Source organism: Lactuca saligna, chromosome 2 (genome assembly GCF_052625555.1).
Source record: "Lactuca saligna cultivar CGN05327 chromosome 2, ASM5262555v1, whole genome shotgun sequence".
Taxonomy (NCBI): domain Eukaryota; kingdom Viridiplantae; phylum Streptophyta; class Magnoliopsida; order Asterales; family Asteraceae; genus Lactuca; species Lactuca saligna.
The window spans coordinates 165,616,690-165,635,855 of record NC_136418.1 but is presented as its reverse complement, the minus strand read 5'-3'; the positions used below and the strand labels follow the sequence as shown (position 1 = coordinate 165,635,855).

The window sequence follows — 19,166 nt, the reverse complement described above, 5'->3', positions numbered from 1 at the left end:
GAGTGCGTAACATGTGCGAGGGTTAAGGCACAACATCAGAAACCGTATGGGAGTTTAGAACCTTTACCTGTACCCATGGGTAAATGGGAAGACATCACCATGGATTTTGTGACTAAACTGCCCAAAACAAAGAACGGACACGACATGATTTGGGTAGTCGTGGATCGTTTCACCAAGAGTGCACACTTCATAGCAGCCAACGAGAAGTGGTCTATGGATAAGCTCGCAAATGCTTACGTGAAGGAAATTGTAAGACTTCACGGTATCCCTCTTACGATTGTGTCAGATCGTGATAGTCGTTTCACGTCGAGGTTTTGGAGGAGTCTACAAGAGGAGTTGGGTACAAAGTTGTGTTTAAGTACTGCTTACCATCCGCAAACTGATGGTCAGAGTGAAAGAACGATTCAGACGTTGGAAGATATGCTAAGAGCATGTACCCTCGAATTCCAAGGGAATTGGGACGAACACTTACCTCTAGTAGAATTTTCCTACAATAATAGTTTTCACTCGAGCATCAAGATGGCACCTTATTAAGCCTTGTATGGACAGAAGTGTCGTACGCCGTCTTGTTGGCTTGAAGCCGGAGAGAAGCAGTTTATGGGCCCCGATATGGTCCATGAGACTGCTGAGAAATTGAAGGTGATTAGGGAAAGAATGTTAGCAGCTCAGGATCGTCAGAAGAGCTATGCTGACAAGAAAAGACGACCGATAACCTTCGAAGTTGGGGATTCCGTTTTACTTAAAGTCTCACCGTGGAAGGGACTTATACGATTTGGGAAACGAGGAAAGTTGAGTCCAAGGTTTATTGGACCATTCAAAGTTCTTCAGAAGATTGGGAACCAAGCTTACAAGCTGGAATTGCCCGAAGAACTCAATGGTATTCATAACACCTTCCATGTGTGTTATTTGAGGAAATTCATGGGAAATGTTCCCGACATAATTCCAATTTCAGAGTTAAGGATGGATGAGAATAAACGGCTGATTGAAGAGCCCGAGGCAATTGTTGACCGTAAGACTAAGAAGTTACGACGCAAGATGGTCGACTTAGTGCTAGTCCAATGGAAACATTCGAATGGGCCGAATCTCACTTGGGAAACAGAGGATGACATGATGAGTCGTTATCCACATTTGTTTGCTGATGCATGATTCCGGGACGAAATCATCCTAAGGGGGAGAGAATTGTAACGCCCGGGTTTTCAGGGCTAAGTATTTTTGTCAATGTAATAGTCTAGGTCAACTATTGTAACTCTTTTTGAAGTAATAAATATGGAATATTTGAGTATTATGTGAGTTATGTGTGTTTATGTGTTTATTATTTAATTATAAATGTATAATTAATAAAGAATAAAAATGAGCGTCAAAATTAAAGTGTGAGATAATCCCGATATCTCTACATAAAGTTGTAGAATATATCTCAAGGTTTTCGTACATATAAAGAATGCCGAAATCCGAGCTATAACGAAGAAGTTATGACCCGCCGAAGTTTACGGCAAAACCGGCACGGCACCGGAAGACATAAAATAGTGAATTTACGATAGAAGACTTTTTAGCCTTAGAAATCTAAACAAAAGTCGTAGAATATGTTAAAATAAGAACATCGATAAAAAGAACGCCCAAATCTGACTTCGTATGAAGAAGTTACGATTTTTCGAAGTTTCGGACTAGCAGTGTACAGCCCGAAATTCAAATGTTTGATCGAGCGGTTTTTAGCCGACACGACCTAAACGAGAATCAAAGATCTCGTTAAGAGTAACGTAATGAGAAAAAGATGGGCGAAAACGGATATCGGATGAAGAAGTTATGAGGATTTAACAGACCAATCCTATCCCGACCCGTTGATAATATAAAATTTAAAATCGAGTCAAAATTAGCCAATGAAGTCTAAACGAAAGTTGTAGAGTATGTTCCCACCTTCACGTGGATATAAAGAACATCAAAAACGGAGCTCGTATGCGAAAGTTACGAATTTTTGAAGTTAGAACTCGAAAATGCGAAAACTGTTGCGAAGCTGATGACGTGGCCGCTTCTGAACCGTTGCTTGCTGACCAAGGCTTCGCTCCGGATCGCGCCAAGACGACTCGCATTACGCCCCGCGTACCTTCGCTTCCCATCCGACCAGTGTGCGAAACAGCTGGCTGCGAGCTGGCATCCTCATCCGCGAGAACGCGCCGCGTAGCCGAGGATTACGCCCCGCGTAGTCCGAAGCTCGCAGGCTATAAAAAGGGGCGAGGGTCTCCGGATTTTTCACACCATTTCTCATTCTCTCTCTAAAATCTTTCTCTCTCTAGGGTTTTGAACCCTCCCTAAAGTCTAGGTGAACCCCTAGCACCCTAAGGAAGCCCCGAGGCTTCCGGAGTCCCGAGAAAAAGGAGTTTTTCGGTTTCGAAACACTGCTCCAATTAAGTCCCGGTTTTCGATAAAATTCGCTGTAAGTATGCTACGCTTACGCAATTTTTAATATAGCTTTCAAATAATTATAGGAATGTTATTAGGTCCTTAAAATAATTATTTGGGCTATTATTATGAGATATATCGAGTATTATTAATGCTTAATAATACTCAGACTAATTAATCTGTCGCGGTTATCATTAAACTAAACCCTAATGGTATCGATACTAGGTTTTATCGAAGGAATATCATTTTGAGAGTATCGAAGCGCTGTCCGAGTGCTGAGTCACCACCTAATCAGGTGAGTGCATAGTTACCTTCAACTTACACATAGATATGAAGTATTTAATATAAATTACGTGCTAAGTGTGCATATTATCTGAATACTTGCTATCTATGTTGGATGAACGTTTTATACATGTTTTCAAAGATTTAAATTGTATATGTATTTTATATCTACAAAATGTGTTGGGTAAAACATGGGTAGATGTAATAGTTGCTGTGTGACAAAATAAAATAATGAGAGGCCTCGTTATAGATGTTATTGATGATCCAGTCATCTAGCGGAGTATAGATGACGACCACGGACTCTTCTAGACAGTCAAGTGGAACACTAGCAGGCTCGCAACCTGTAGGTGTTTATTTGAACTGTGTGTTTATTTGAACTGTGTGCTCACCAGATGTACTCCATCCCCCACATGGTTGCCTATTAGGACATTTATTGCTGAGGAATCCCCTTAGCAGTAGTGTCCATCCCGATGATGATCCTTAGGCTAGGTCCCTTATGATAGGTGTTTAGGGACGTAAAGTGAGGATAACGGGAACGGGTAATGGGGTTATTGTTGATTGATGAAATTAATAAACTTATTTATTGTGGGTTGAAAACCCTATGTGCTCACCAGGATCCCAAGCCTGACCCACTCAGTTTCTTGTATTACAGGTAGTGGCGCATGAGCATAGATGTGATATCTTGGGATGAGAGATTCATGGATTTTAGGCCTGTAAATACAGAATAATGTAGTAAGGCTTATATTGTACTGTTTATACTTTTGATCTGTACGAACATGACATCCCGAGTCTTTTAATGAATACATTTCTATGGAAATGCTTTTGATAAATCTTTATAATATTATTGTTTTGGGACAAATTCCGCAAACCTTTTATTAAAAGATAACTCTGATTTTGAAATAAAGTATAAACAAAACCGGTCTTTTCTGGCCGTGATTTTGGGGATGTCACATATAATAACAAATCAAAAATCTTGAGTCATAGGGCGGAGAGTGTTCCGATGCGTGACATTTGTATGAGATTGACAGTGATGACTCCGGTATTGGACACCATTCGAGGAGCTCAGACCGAGGTCGTTAGACCGGAAAACCAGAAGAGAGAGCGAGTTATCGGGCAAGTATCGGAGTTCATTACCGATGGTCGGGAGCTTATGACGTTTCAGGGTCGGATTTGGGTGCCGCATGTGGGCGGAACGCGTACCATTTTGATGGAAGAGGCTCATCGATCGAAGTTATCGATCCATCCCGGGGCCACTAAGATGTATTTGGACCTGAAAAGGGAGTATTGGTGGCCCTGTATGAAGAGGGACGTTGCATGGTTCGTGGAGAGGTGCCTAACCTGTCGCAAGGTTAAGGCCGAGCACCAGAGACCGCACGATAAGTTGTAGCCGTTAGAGATTCCCGAGTGGAAGTGGGAACATATTGCCATGGACTTTATCACCAAATTGCCGAGGACTGCGAGGGGTGTCGATGCAATTTGGGTGATTGTAGACCGGTTGATGAAGAGCGCTCATTTCCTCGCTATTAGCGAGAGCTCTTGCGCAAAGAGTTTGGCAGAGATGTATGTGAGGGAAGTGGTAGCACGACATGGAGTGCCGATCTCGATTGTCTCAGACCGAGATGTGCGTTTCACCTCTAGATTCTGAAGAAATTCCATGAGGAATTGGGTACTAGACTGCATTTCAGTACCGCGTACCACCCCCAAACTGACGGACAGAGTGAGCGGACGATTCAGACGCTCGAGGATATGCTTCGGGCATGTGTGTTGGACTTCGGCGGGAGTTGGGACACGTACTTACCCTTGGCGGAGTTTTCCTACAACAACAGCCATCAATCAAGCATTGGTAGGCCACCCTTTGAGCTGTTGTATGGGAGGAGGTGTCAGACCCCCATTTGTTGGGGATAAGTGGGGCAGCGTGTGATGGGTAGTACGGAGATAGTGCTTCAGAAGTCATAGCAGATCCAACAGGTCAGGCAGAGGTTGTTGACCGCTCAGAGTCTCTATAAGAGTTATGCTGATAGGCGACGATCTGAGCTCGAATTTCAGGTCAGTGATTTGGTGCTCCTGAAGGTATCTCCTTGGAAAGGAGTGATCCGATTCAGGAAGAGGGGCAAGCTGGGACTCCGATATATTGGGCCGTTTAGAGTGATCGTAAGGGTAGGCAGGGTAGCGTATCGCTTGGAGCTACCTGCAGAGTTGGGTCAGATTCATGACACCTTTCACGTGTCGCAATTACGAAAGTGTATAGCAGATGAGTCGGCAGTGGTGCCATTGGAGGATATTTAGGTGGATGCGAGTCTGAATTATGCTGAGAGACCAGTGGCGATCAGGGATCGGAAGATCAAGGTTTTGAGGAACAAGGAAGTGCCTCTGGTTTTGGTTCAGTGGCAACATCGGAAGGGGTCCGAAATGACTTGGGAGTCAGAGTCGGAGATGCGAGGAAAGCATCCATAGTTGTTCGAGGAATGAGACTTCGGGGGCGAAGTGTGGTTCTAGTAGGGGAGAATTGTAACACCCCGAGATTCAGGTGCGTTTCTTTTACCCTTATTCTTTGTCATTAGTCATGATTAGCCCTTGTGTGTAGGGAACGTAGCAAGTGAGTACGTTGGGCGTACTAGAGGGGTACACTGCGCGTACTCGTGTGCTAAGTTTGGACGTGGAATCGCCAAGGTACGTTGGGCGTACCCAGAGTTATGCCGGGCGTACCCGGCCTAAGTGCAAAACCCTAATCCGTCTTGTGCACTATTTAAAGGGTGCTAAGGCTCATTTTTCAGCCTCCATATCAGTGAGTGAAACCCTAAAAGAGAGCTTCCCACCGTCCTTAGTGTGTGTGAGTGTTATTGGAGCTAATTGTGCTTTGGTGACTTAGTGAATAAAAAGGAAAGGAGTTCTTGGAAGCTAAAGCTTGAGGTGTTATTTTGGATATGAGATCTACAGAGCAAGGGACTACACTTAGAGGTATAAAGTTCAAAACTTTCCTCTTCTTTTGATTTGTTGTTGCATGTGCTATTGCTAGGGCTAAAAACCCTAAAAGTGGAGACTTTATGAGTGTAAAGTGCTCCATGGTCCGAGATCTGTCCCCATTCAGTGCTATTAGTGATTTATAGCCATAAAGTTTCCATCTTTAGTGTTAGTTTGAAGTCATGCTTGAGTAATAAGCCTTCTAGGGTTAGAGGATGGAATATTATGGGAGTTGGTGGCTTGTTCAGCCATGCAAAGGCATAAAGTCATCAACTTTATGGATTAAGAGGCTTAGACGTGGTGAGATCTAGAAATTGGATGTGAGTCTAACTGTTTAAGACCTAAAGAGTTAAGGGGTTGAAGCTGGGGAGTACGTCGGGCGTAATCCCAGTACGCGCCACGTACTGGGTGGCGTTCCCCAATCCTGAGATGCAGCCGGGTACGCTCAGCGTACACATCTGGTACGCGCAGCGTAACACGTAAAGTTGACTTTTGGGTTGACTTTTAGGGTATGGTCTATTGTGGGGCCTTTTGAGTTGCGAGATGGGTAAAATGGTCTTTTACCCTTCTGAGAGTGTCATAAGAGGACATAGTCTAGCCTTTGAGAGTTATAATAATTAGGGTATTTATTTTATATGATTAGGCGGAGGTTAGATCAGCGTTACCGAGTCAGAGATTACCGAGATAACCGAGGTGAGTCTTCTCACTATACTTTACCTAATGTGGTAATAGAGTTTATGTGATAGAGTAATTTAGAGTTATATGCCAGTGTAATTGCATGTTATTTATGTGCTATGATTTAGAGTTATGTAATAGAGTTACAGAGTTAGGACCTTCGGGTCCACAGAGTTAGGGCCAGAGGTCCCATAGAGAGCTGTGAGACACATAAACCTGAGGGTCAACAGAGTTACAGCCTCGAGTGGCTATTATGTGTTAGAGTGGTATTTTGGGAAACTCACTAAGCATTTATGCTTACAGTGTTATGTGTTATGTGTTTCAGGTACCAGTGATGATCGCGGGAAGACGTCGGCATGATTCGTACACACGCACACCGGAGTTTATGTATTTTGATCTTGGGTTTTGTACTGATACAATGTTGACACAATGTTTTATTTATGATTACAAATGATATTTTATGGTTTTCAAAAGTGAAAAATTGTTCAAATTTTTAAGGTGTTACATATTATATCTAACTTGACTAGCCCGAATCTGCAGGCATTACAATGCGTTCGGCGTACTCAACTATGTTGACCAAGTTTAACTTTTTCCCTTTTGATCCAGATTTGACCAAGTTTGACCTAAGGGTATTTTGGGTATTTTGAGATGTATTTGAGATTGATCAATATTTGATGAATAGGTGACGGGTAGATCTGATATTCAGAGTAAAGACCTATTCAACTATTTGTTCAGACTGAGATGTAAGTTTTCCTCACTGTACTTATGGGTCGAAGGCACCAAGGCCGGCCTATTGGATTAGATATCATGTTTTGTCGTGTAATGTTATGCTGAGATATGTGTTTGCTGGTTATGCGATTAGACTGGTAGATTTGTAGGACTATTTGTGCTTACTGATTACTGATTGATATTGTATATGTCGACATGTTATGGTTTGTTGGGTTGAGGCGGACCAACTGTTGCTGAAGGCCACGACACCCAGGGGGGGCAGATAGACGGAAGACCTGCGAGGCGGTCTGGTTAGGTCGAAGGCCTTAAGAGCGATCCATATAGTCTGTAGGCCTGCAAGGCGATCCAGTCATGCTGAAGACTCATGTATGTATGCTGTTGTTTATATGCTTGTGTGTGGTACTTTGAAGGAACTCACTAAGCGTTAGCTTATAGTTTCAGTCTGTTGTTTTATGTACTTTAGAGGTTTAGGGGAATGCAAATGCATAATCGTGCTCATTCGTTTGTATTTTTATGTTTATGACTTATACTTTTGAAATAATGTTTTGTAAACAGTTATGATGTATGAGTTGTTTATGAAAAACAAAAATTTTACTTTTTGGAATGTTACTCCTCTTATTTTTTTTATTGTTTAAATATATAAATAAATAAATAAATAAGGATTAAATTTTAAAAAAATAAAAGAAAAATAAAAAATAAATACCATAAAGGTATTAAACTCATTTCAGTTTACTGAAAAATCAACGTAATAAAATTAACTTAAAAAGACCATGAAACCAAAAAAATCGAAATACAAAGTAAATATAAAAAAAATACTTACTACAAGAACCATCTTTTCAGTTATGTCTAAATTATATTATAGTTGCATGATTTAGTAACAAAGAAAGCAGACAAAACTGAATTTTGAAGCACTAGCAACAATTCCAAAATACCCCATTCAAAGTTTTAAACACGTATACGGTATATCTTTATCTTATTTTGTTAATGGGGCCTTTTGTTAAATAATAAAACGGTGTCTTTTACTCTTTTTAGTCAACAAACCCACAATAAAAAGAATCCCACTGAACGATACCTACTTCACTTCCACCGGTTCATGCTCACCCCGAGTCCCAGTCCCCCCTCCACCAAAAGTCTACTCCCTTTCTGCAATTATCGCTGTTTTCCATCTTCTTCTCCGCTTTACCAGCAATTTTCAGTTGAAATACACATAAACACCGACAGATTTGAGATATGTTAAACGCCCCCTTCGTACTCTCCTTCACTCTGCTACTTACAGCACCGCTTTTGTTTCTCTTCTCCCCTCGGAGCCTCCCTCCCAAACGCCTCCTGATTTCTCTCCCCGACAAGATAGACGATGCTTCACTTTTCCGGCGAGCAATCCTCTCTTCAGTCCAACCTCGTCAACATGTCTCCCGCCTTGGAACCACCGACGCAAAACCCAAAATCGCCTTCCTATTTCTCACCAATACCGATCTTCACTTTGCCCCTCTCTGGGAAAAGTTCTTTGATGCTCGTAAATATAGGCAACGAGATCTGTATAATATTTACGTCCATGCTTACCCAAAATCGAACGTCAAATCTCCCGGCGGTGTATTCGAAAACCGCTTCATCGCTGCTAAAAAAACGCAGAGATCCTCTCCAACACTCATTTCCGCCGCTCGCCGCCTCCTCGCCACCGCCATACTCGACGACCCTTTAAATTCCTACTTTGCCCTCGTCTCCCAAACGTGCATCCCTTTACATTCCTTTCGTTACATGTACCAAACGCTCTTCCGACGACCCACCGAGTCGACCCGGGTTTCGACTCGACTTAGCTTCATCGAAGTGTTATCGGAGGAACCCCAACTGTGGGACCGATACATCGCTAGAGGCGAAAACGTCATGCTGCCGGAGATCCCTTTCGATAAATTTAGGGTTGGATCGCAGTTCTTCATTTTGACTCGGGCTCACTCGTTGATGGTAGTCAAGGACCGGAAGTTATGGAAGAAATTCCGGTTGCCATGTTTAAACGTCGATACTTGTTACCCGGAGGAGCATTACTTTCCGACACTTCTGTCAATGAAGGATCCGAAACGAGTTAGTAAGCACACACTCACTCGGGTAAATTGGACCGGCAGCGTGGATGGGCACCCACATACGTATCACCCACCGGATGTATCTCCGGAGCTCATCCAGACACTGAGGGTTTCAAATTCGACATTCTCATACTTCTTTGCACGTAAGTTCTCCCCGGATTGCTTGCCGGCGTTGATGGATATGGCAGACGGCGTCATTTTCCGGGACTGATACCGGCTAGAGAGGTATGCCATTTCGGATAAACACTATTTTTCCGGTGGGAAATTAAAGTGGACCCACAACGCGTGGCATTTATGTGTCACGTGGGACCATACGCCTGATATATATCCCTTACAGCTTACACGTATTGAATTTAAATATTATTCAATATCTTTTATTCAATTAGTTTTTTATTGATTTGCAGGTTTATGAATGTGATATTGGAAATTGGAAAGTAGGAAGGCGTCAATCGTCATTTTCTGGATAAAAGGAATGGATATTTCAATAAGGGCCCAAACGGGCCCAATTATAACTGAAAGCAAAGAAAAGCCCAAACTCGACCTCAATTGTGTATAATACTAATAGAATGAGTTTGTGGTTTTTAAGTGTTATTGTTACTGACGTTTATGTAATATTTACTTTTGAAAATAGGATGATTTACTTGGTAAATGGTTTTGCTACTTGAAATATATATCATATCATAATCTCCATTCCTGCTATGTTCATTTTCTATTCGTAGGAGTAGGACCTGTTTAAACCGTTTTGTTTATTTATTTATTTATTTATTTATATATTTGATTTGATCTGTTAAATTTGAAACACAATAAAAATAAATATTAATAGTAATTTTATTATTAATAACAATTATGGTTTAAAGCTTAAAATCTTGTTGCAAAACTAAAATTGAAGGATACGTTTTACACTTGTCACTATCCAACACTAGTGACACTAGTGAGGACAATAAGTGAGAAGCAAGTCTACGTACTTGGATGCACATCATCACCGAACAAGTGTGGTTGGTTGTTCTATTAGCTTTGAGATGATATTCATTAGTGAAGAACCAATCAAGAAGAGAGATAGAAAGAAAAAAGAAGAGAGAAATAGATTCAAATGAATTGGTGAACGGCTGTGATAGCCACCACCCTACAAGACAACCACTAGGTCATGGTGGTTTTCACTAGTGAACATTTTGTCCATGTAGGACCTTACGCATGAAAATGCTTCCATACCTGTGGGCTGTTTCAGACTTTCAGTTCATCTAAAGGAGCAGTTCCGAGTTTTTGACACGTGTCATCTAAACCAGACTTCAGCTCACAACGCTCCTTACTTTAGTTATGATTTTTGTTTGATCTTCCGGTCAATAGTAAGTTGATCTTTTAACTTTAGGGAACCACCTTTAATTGGTTGGATTTTGGTAAAAGTTGAACCAAATCATTAATCGGGTTGAAGTTTTGTAGTATTAAGTTGTACCGTTAAGATTATTCAAGGCCGACTCTACCATTTATGTTTATTCTGTCATATATATATATATATATATATATATATATATATATATATATATATATGTATGTATGTATGTATGTATGTATTTCTTAGGGTATAAAGAAAGTTGAAGCTTGGCTTGGTGATAAAAATATTCTTTTATACAACTAAAGGTCTCAAGTTCAAAATCATTGCTTAGTTGAAGGCCTTAATTTTTTTGTTTGCTTAGAGTCTCCAAATTGATTGAGCCGCCTTGAGATTATTGAATGATTTAGAGAGATGAATGATTCAATACTATTTGGTAAGGTTTTTAAACGGAAAAAAATATATTTTAACCTTCTAACAAAAACAAAAACATATATTAGAGCTCAACAAAACATTTCAAAATCATTTCAATGTCAGTTCAAAATCAAATGATTTCAAATGAATATTTATGCAATACTTTTTAGCAAAAGATTTCAGATGAACATATTTCAACACCATTTCAAATAAGACCCTTCAACATTTCAAACATATTTCAACAATCTTTTAAACACATTTAGCAAACACTTTTCAACAACAGATTCAAATGAACATTCATCAAACACAATTTAACAAAACATTTATAGGAAAGAAGAACATACCGATTCAAGACCGGTCATGAAAGAGACATCATTTGCTAGATTGATGTGAGACCATCTAAAAAAACACCAACAATGTAAGTTTATGTAAATATACTTTGTGTTGATCATTTTTTAAATTTTAGTATATCATTTTTAGTGTATAATTTTATTAAATCTCATTTTGGTGTTAATCACACACTTGTTTACGGAAAAACTCTAAAGAGAAACAAACCTTAAAATTGAACCGCAAAAAGACGTATGCAAAGACCGCAATGATGATCCAAAAAAAAGACCTGAGACCAATCCAAAACCACCAATGTCCTTCTATAATACCATCTATAAAAATCCATTATTTATGATATATAGGCCAACTAATTCGCGAGTGGGCCCACATAACTCTTTGCATATTTATCAGTCACATAGACAATACTAATGTCTCCTCCTTCAACGTTCCCTCAATGATTCTCTCCCTTAGACTCCCAATAAATCGTTTTTATCATTCGTGAAGGTCATCATCTTCGGCCCTTTGCCCTCTATAAAATCCCTGGAACGAAAATTTGCTAAAAAGCTCACACACACCAAATTTATTACCTTCCAAAAGAAATTCACGAGCATACAAATTTCCGGCTTAATTTACCAACTTTTTTGTTTGTCAAGAAAAAACAATATTTTTTTGTTAAGAAAAAATAACATTATGAATTCACGGGGTGTGAAACAATTTTAGTGATTCTTTTACGATATAAGATGAAAATTAATCACCTGAATATATTTAACCACAAAAAATTAATCACTCTAATGAATACTCTAGAAAAAGCCTAAATTTGTTTATCAAGTGGACTCAAAGTCATAAACCTATCCATCCGCCCCAAACTCCAAAATCCAAAATTCCAATTTTTAATGGTTTAAATATTCTTTTTTGTTTGAAGTTGAACCCCACTTGTACAAAGCAGTCACCCAGCTAACGTGTAAAGACCCAAAGCGTGACGGCTTGAACCGCTCAGCTGGAAATCACACTCTACGCATCGTATCTCCTCTCCACACTCTCTCGAAAATCGGGGGAAAAAGGTACGTCAAATTTCCCAAAAATTCCCTTGTTGCTTCTTACATTGTTAATCTTTCACTCTTTTCTACTACAAGTTTCTCCAAATTGCATGCGAAAAAGTTTGATTGTTTGTTCTTAATCTTCTTTGTATGATGGTTTCCTTTATTCCGTATATGACTGTCAGTTTCCTTTTCACCTTTTGGAGAATGAATAATCGATGAAACTCAGGTCTCTTTTGATAAATTTTCTACTCATTTTGATGCTTTCAATTGCATTTCGTTTTGGTGTACCGTGGTTTCGATGTTTGAGGGGGGTTTCGTGCTTCGGTTAATGGTGAATTGTTGTTTTATTTGTACATTCAGTTAAATTAATCGACTAGGTTTCCTAAGTCGTTCAAATTATGTTGCTGTTCTTTTGCTTCTACCCTGATTAGTACATGAGCCAAGAACTAGAACCGATTTGTACATGAAAGAAGCGGCAGAACGCTTCTATTCCAAAAGAGGACGTGTGTGTAGCCGTGTAGGTTTGGGTTGAATTTTGATGCCAAACAAGCTATTCAACTTGATAAACTAGGTCAACAAATTTGAATTATCAGACTGAAGCCATTGTTTATTTTCTCTAATTTGAAAGAGTGAGAAATGCGACTCTAGTTTCTGTAGGAAATCTTGGTTTTGTAGGCAAAAAACTAGGTTTTGAAGGTCCAAAACAGATTAATCTTTTCAACTCCCTTAACCCTATGAAAATTGCACTATACTTTCTAACATGCAACTGTTAGAAAGTATAGTGTTCCAGAAGTTACTCAAACTATTCTTGTTTCTTTTTTCAGTTTGTTTTCGTCTTCAAGGGTAAAAAATCTAGTTAACCATGCCAAGGCAACCTCAACTTCCACCTAGGTGCCCTATCTCAAAGACAAATTTCCCAATTGTTGATCCTAGCAATCAGCCACGACTCCAGAAAACTGTATCAGAAAGTTTTGTTTTTGAAGAACATCCAGACTGGCTAGATGATCTGTTAGGTGATTGTGAACCAGGTTTAAAACTTAAGTCTCATCGTAGGGCATCTAGTGATTCTGGAACTGTTTTGGATGGGCTTGTTGAGTTTGAAAAAGATGAGAAAAATGGAACTTCTTCTTCTTCTTCTTCTTTGGAGTCTGGTTGCATATATGGCCCTAACTCACCTAGGAGCAAGGACAAAGTATCATCCATTCAAGAAACTGCTATTGTTTCTGCTTTATCAGAGTATGCCTCTCATGCTCCTCTGCAACTTGATTCAGTTCTACAACTACAAGATTCAACTGATGAACTTAATATGGAGGCTAAACCATTTAAAAGGTTAGATTCATTACTTTGTGAATTCTTTTATTTGAATTGTCTTAGCAAATTTTTTATACTGTTAAGCTCAATTTCTGGTAATGATTATTATTTAGGCACTCTGCTCAAAGGTCACGAGTTCGTAAACTCCTGTATATAGCAGAACTAGAAAGAACTGTTGAAAAATTTCAGGTAAAAGTAAAACCATCATTTAAAATTCTATTTTTTTTCAACGTTTTTATATTTATCTTATAATATGTTATAATGCAGAATATCGTGTCAGAATTGGGTATTAGAGTTGATTCTCTTGTAAAAGAACATGTCTATTTGTCAATGGAGAACAAGCAACTAAAACACAAGTTGTCCAGAGTGCAACAAGAAAAATTTATCATGGAACGTAAGTTGCTCATCTTTCATACTTCATCCTTCGTTCCAAATCCTATTGATTTTTGCATTTTCTGACATAAAAGATTTATGAATTTTGATACACAGGTCAATACCAGTCTATGAGAAATGAAATCGAGGGGTTGAAACGTTATGCTAATGGCAACAAGATAAAAACACATTTTAGGTCAAATTCTGCTGGTGATTCTGAGAAATTGCATACTTGGCACATGATTGACATGGGCAAGCTTCAAATTAACTGAAACACTTTTTACTTCATGTCACTTTTGATGTTGAACATTAGACTTCAAATCTGTTCCAAGTTAAAAAGTTCCAAAACTTTTATTCAATGCATACAAATCCAACAAAATAAAAATACAAATCATACATAAAATAAAAACAATCACCGAAACACACGAAGTGAGTGATTTGTAGACGAGAAACCACCATCAACAAACAAATTGTCCCCGCTTATATACCTCGCGTCATCACTCGCTAAAAACAACACCGCATTCGCCACGTCATCCCGCACCAACTCCACACCCTGCAAGTTGGCATTCTTCCCGATAAAAGCTTTGAACCCCGCCTTGGCATCATCCGTCCGTTCATCCTCATAAAGATGTGCCAACGCGAGGTCCGTCAAAACACCATACGGTGACACACAGTTCACACGAATCCCATGTTTCCCGAGCTCAGCCGCCACACCTTTTGTCAACCCCACAACCGCATGTTTGGACGCGGTATACGCATGCGGGCCCAACCCTCCTATAACACTTGCCACGCTAGCAATGTTAACAATTGAACCTTTTTTTAACGGGATCATGATCCTGGCTGCATGTTTCATCCCGATGAATGTGCCTTTGGTGTTGACGTCGAATATTTGTTGGAAGGTCGATATGGGGAATTCACGGATGTCTGGGCAAGGTGGCCCACTTATACCAGCGTTGTTGACCATGATATCGAGTGTGCCGAAATTGGAGACTGAGAAGTCGACTGCACGGGAGAGGTCGTCCTCAATTGTCACGTCAGCGTGGATGAAACGGGTGGTGGGACCGAGGGTCTCACATAAGTGTTGGCCGAGGTTGTTGTTGATGTCGACTACACAAACTTTTGCACCGTGTTTGTGGAAGAGACGTACGATGCCCTCTCCGATACCGGTTGCACCACCGGTTACCAAAGCCACCTTTCCTAATAACCTTAAAAATTATATAAATTTAATACTTGTGATTAAATGAAGTACATATGATTAATAAATATCAATTTAATATACAACACAGTATTATAGTTAAATTAAAAATTATATTCAGTCAAAGTATGCATGAAAGTTTAAATATTAAGGATTAGTATGATACGGACCTTTGAGCAACAAGAGGCGAATCGCTACAACTAGCTGTTGTCATTTGAATCTCGCTGTAGATTGTTTCAAACACTAGGCTGTGGGAGTTATATATGAATCACGAGAAACAAATTTGATTTCAATTCATATTGATGTGCAAATCAGAAAAATACTTCAAATTCAAATGAACGGTATATCAAATATTGGAAGAAAGAGAAAGAAATATTGGCGTTAAACATAACATGATAAGATCTAAATTCGTTCTCGTTTTTGGGAACATCAAAACTTGGTGTTAAGTTGGCTATTGAAGCTACAGTCTAGATGTTGCTGCTTTTACTGCCAGATTTGAAGTAGCATAAGATATTAGAACTTAGATTTAAGTATTTCGAATTAGAATCGATCAAAACATCGTAGCTGAAGGAGAGAGAGAGAGAGAGAGAGAGAGAGAGAGAGAGAGAGAGAGAGAATATGAACGTACCAGAGAAGAAGTGATAGTCGGTTGGATGGAATGGAAGTGTGGTGACTCGAGACTCTCGGACCACTACTATCTACTATAGTGTACTGTGAACTCTGTTCTCACTAACGGCATTTGGAGTATGATATATGAAACCCGACAAATTTCCCACTTCCAGTCGGTAATATCGTCACTCTGGATTTTTGACCAAAATGCCCCTTTCATCCAAAATAAAAGATCCAAAACCGCAGCTGATGTTCTTGGCCACTAATATCCCTTTGGTCCTGGGTCCATCAAGGTAATATACAAGATTAGACTAAGCGGTGTGGGGCGCAGTTTGGAACCGCGGTTTGCTAGTTGGACCGTGCACACCGTCCCCTGGGTGTGATTTCCTACGGTTTTAGCCGCACCGTGGCAAGTTATGGCCGTGTCTCATGAATGGCTGCTCCTTTCTTTGACCGGTCCTTTGCACAGTTAATATATATATATATATATATATATATATATATATATATATATATATATATATATATATATATATATATATATATACACTTACCATTCCTTTAAAAATTTTCACAATAATTTCTTATCTTTTTAGTTTTTACTATCTCTTCCTCAATTTTTTTTTCAAAATATCATCTTCCAAAAGACCCACAAAAAAAAAAAAAAAAAACCCCGGCTAGAAACACCGCAACCCCAATATCTTCCTTTGATCAACCTATTTTTCACCTCCGTATTACCACTATGGCGATATGCTTTCATATTTTCCACAACGACCAACGCAACCACTATCACAAACACAACCACTACCACTACCACAACCCGATACAGATTTTAATCCATTTGATTTTTTGTCTCAACCCAAGTTTGTTCAACAAACATAAACACAACCACAAACAGTCGTTTCTGATTCCGAACCGAAATTCGTTAAAGAAACTCAGCCCACTCGAACAACAACTAAAAGAAAAGATAAGACGGAGGTTAAATCTTGGGAACCCCTAGAAATGTTAGTGTTGGTACAATCTTGGATCGATATTTTAGAAGATGCGAAGATTGGAAAAGACCAAAAGCATGATCGTTTTTTTATTCGCGTTTTACATATGTTCCATAAATGAGTGAACCGTGGAGAATACATTTTAAAACATCAAGTGTACTCGAAATGGGGGAAGATGAACAAGGAAATAATGTTGTTTAATGATTTGTATACCAACATGAAACATTAATGAAAAAGTGGAGAAAACGATGATGTGATTTTGAAGAAAGCGCTGAAAGTGTATCAAAAAGAAAACTTGAAAGCTTTCAAGTTTCTTGAAATTTGAAATTTCGTGAAAGATAACAAGAAATAGCAAAACTACAAAACATCAGTCGAGCATGTTGACAGTGGTTCAAAACGCAACAGAACATCTGAGTCCGACCACACTACATCAGATGTTCGTGTTCAGTTCGATCTAAACGAAGATGAACATGTTCCAGTTTCACCACCTTCCCGACCAATGGGAAGAGACAAAGCAAAAAGCAAATGCAAAGGCAAAAGCTCGGATTCAGATGAGTTAAAAGAAATGGTGGCCGACATTGGTAATATTTAATGGTTTTCTATGTTTTCTAGATTTAAGAGGTGGGGTTTTTTGGTAAATACAAAATACATATATATACATTGTTATCAATTAAAATTTAGATAGTTGACTTTGGTTGTTATTATTTCATCAAAAATGCATTCGTGTATACTTTTCTTTGCCTTTCAAAATTCAAGTAACTTCGTTTATCCATAGTTTGTTTATATAAACAAGACTAATAGAGCACAACAAATTTATTTCATTAAATTTATTTTTAGGTGCCTTTAAAAAAATTATATATTTTCGGGTAATACCTGAATTACCCAAACCTGACCCACTACCCGGTTTAATTTGGGTCGGGTAACGGGTATTTTTTTGACATGAAAAACCTGAATTACTCGACCCGAATTAACCGAAACCCGAAAATTTTACCCGATCAACACCCTTAATCTTCTTCCCAGAAATCGATATGGGTGTTCTTGAACATCTTCTTCCCATATTAATTTCGATTTTGAAAATATGTGTGAGTTCTTGAAAATAAATCGATGTGTGTTCTTGAACAAAAATCATTGTGTGTGTGTTCATCTTTTTTTCCAAGAATCAAATGATCTTTAAGGTATGGTGTGTGTGTGTGTGTTCACTGTGTTCATCTTCTTCACAGAAATAAAAAATCGATGTGTGTATGTTCATCTTCTTCACAGAAATCAAATGAAACGACCCAAAAATACGACCCAAAAATTTCGTTTTTCAATATAACCAAAATCATAATCTGAGTGTCATATCATAAAACCATACGTGATGTATCCCAAACATAATAAAAACACTGTGCGGAAAACTGTATCATACTATGTCAAATCAAAACAAACTAAATCAATTCCCAGGATAAAAGCTAAAGCTGTGGTGTGTGCGATGCTATCACCCCGAGCTCTTCCCTTTGCTTGCGGAAGTACCTGAAACCAACACTGAAACTGTAAGCACGAAGCTTAGTGAGCTCCCCTAAGCTACCACATACCATACAATATATAAATAAGCACATACTGGGCCTTGCCCACTGCATCAGACCGAAGTCTAGAACTAGCTGCATCGGACCGAAATCCGGAACTGACTGGGACCTTGTCCCCTGCATCGGACCAAAGTCCGGAACTAACTGCATTGGACCGAAGTCCGGAACTGACTGGGACCTTGTCCCCTGCATCGGACCGAAGTCCGGGACTAACTGCATCGGACCGAAGTCCGGAACTAACTGCGTCGGACCGAAGTCCGGAACTGACTGGGCATAGCATAGCATAGCAAAACATATTTCAAATAGCATAACACACATGATCATAAACTCATATACTGCATACTACGTCAGGCCGTAGCCCATAACACTTAACACATAAATCCTGTCTGAGCCACGAAGGCATCAAACAAACTAACAACTGCATCGGACCAAAGTCCGGAAACTACTGCCACTTAACGGGCCGACATTGTGGCCTTAGACCCGTTCCTACTGGAAGGAAACTCACCTCGTAAACTGGCTGCTGAGTGTATGACTCTGGAATCTAACTGCTGCTGCTCCGGTATCTCCCTGGCTACAAGTCCATAAACACACTCAATCAAATACTAAACATTGCAATTGGGTAAAATGACTCTTTTACCCTTGGTCACAGTCAACTCTCATTTGACCTGACTCGCCGAGTTGGGCCGCCAACTCGCCGAGTCTCTACTCTCACACCCCAACCCTACTCGCTGCTACTCGTCGAGTATGGCATCGACTCGACGAGTACCCTCTCGATCCAAGAACTCAGACAATCTTCATCCGACTCGCCGAGTCATATGAACAACTCGACGAGTTGTTCTTGAACTTAAGAAGATTGCCTTGGACTCGCCGAGTTGTATGGACAACTCGTCGAGTCCCTCCA

The 19,166-nt window shown here is 39.5% G+C and overlaps 3 protein-coding genes across 4 annotated transcripts; 2 read left to right on the top strand and 1 right to left on the bottom strand.

Moving 5' to 3' along the window:
- Positions 1–8,077: 8,077 nt before the first annotated feature.
- On the top strand, positions 8,078–9,765 carry LOC145032598 (glycosyltransferase BC10-like). The gene is made up of 2 exons (XM_078981462.1): positions 8,078–9,341; positions 9,521–9,765. Exon 1 carries the CDS (start codon positions 8,272–8,274, stop codon positions 9,325–9,327), a length of 1,056 nt encoding a protein of 351 aa, XP_078837588.1. The 5' UTR covers positions 8,078–8,271; the 3' UTR covers positions 9,328–9,341; positions 9,521–9,765.
- A 2,347-nt stretch (positions 9,766–12,112) lies between these two features.
- LOC145032597 (bZIP protein) lies at positions 12,113–14,266 on the top strand. 2 transcript variants are annotated; one of them, XM_078981460.1, is made up of 5 exons: positions 12,113–12,245; positions 13,049–13,553; positions 13,649–13,724; positions 13,803–13,929; positions 14,025–14,266. In XM_078981460.1, the coding sequence occupies exons 2-5, from the start codon at positions 13,087–13,089 to the stop codon at positions 14,177–14,179; spliced, it is 825 nt and encodes a 274-aa protein (XP_078837586.1). In that variant the 5' UTR covers positions 12,113–12,245; positions 13,049–13,086; the 3' UTR covers positions 14,180–14,266. The 2 variants fall into 2 exon arrangements, with proteins under 2 accessions (XP_078837586.1, XP_078837587.1); XM_078981461.1 differs by lacking the exon at positions 12,113–12,245 and adding an exon at positions 12,314–12,450.
- LOC145032596 ((+)-borneol dehydrogenase 2-like) lies at positions 14,231–15,913 on the bottom strand. The gene is made up of 3 exons (XM_078981459.1): positions 15,731–15,913; positions 15,273–15,350; positions 14,231–15,112 (listed from the first exon to the last, which is right to left on the bottom strand). Exons 2-3 carry the CDS (start codon positions 15,314–15,316, stop codon positions 14,320–14,322), a joined length of 837 nt encoding a protein of 278 aa, XP_078837585.1. The 5' UTR covers positions 15,317–15,350; positions 15,731–15,913; the 3' UTR covers positions 14,231–14,319.
- Positions 15,914–19,166: the final 3,253 nt, after the last annotated feature.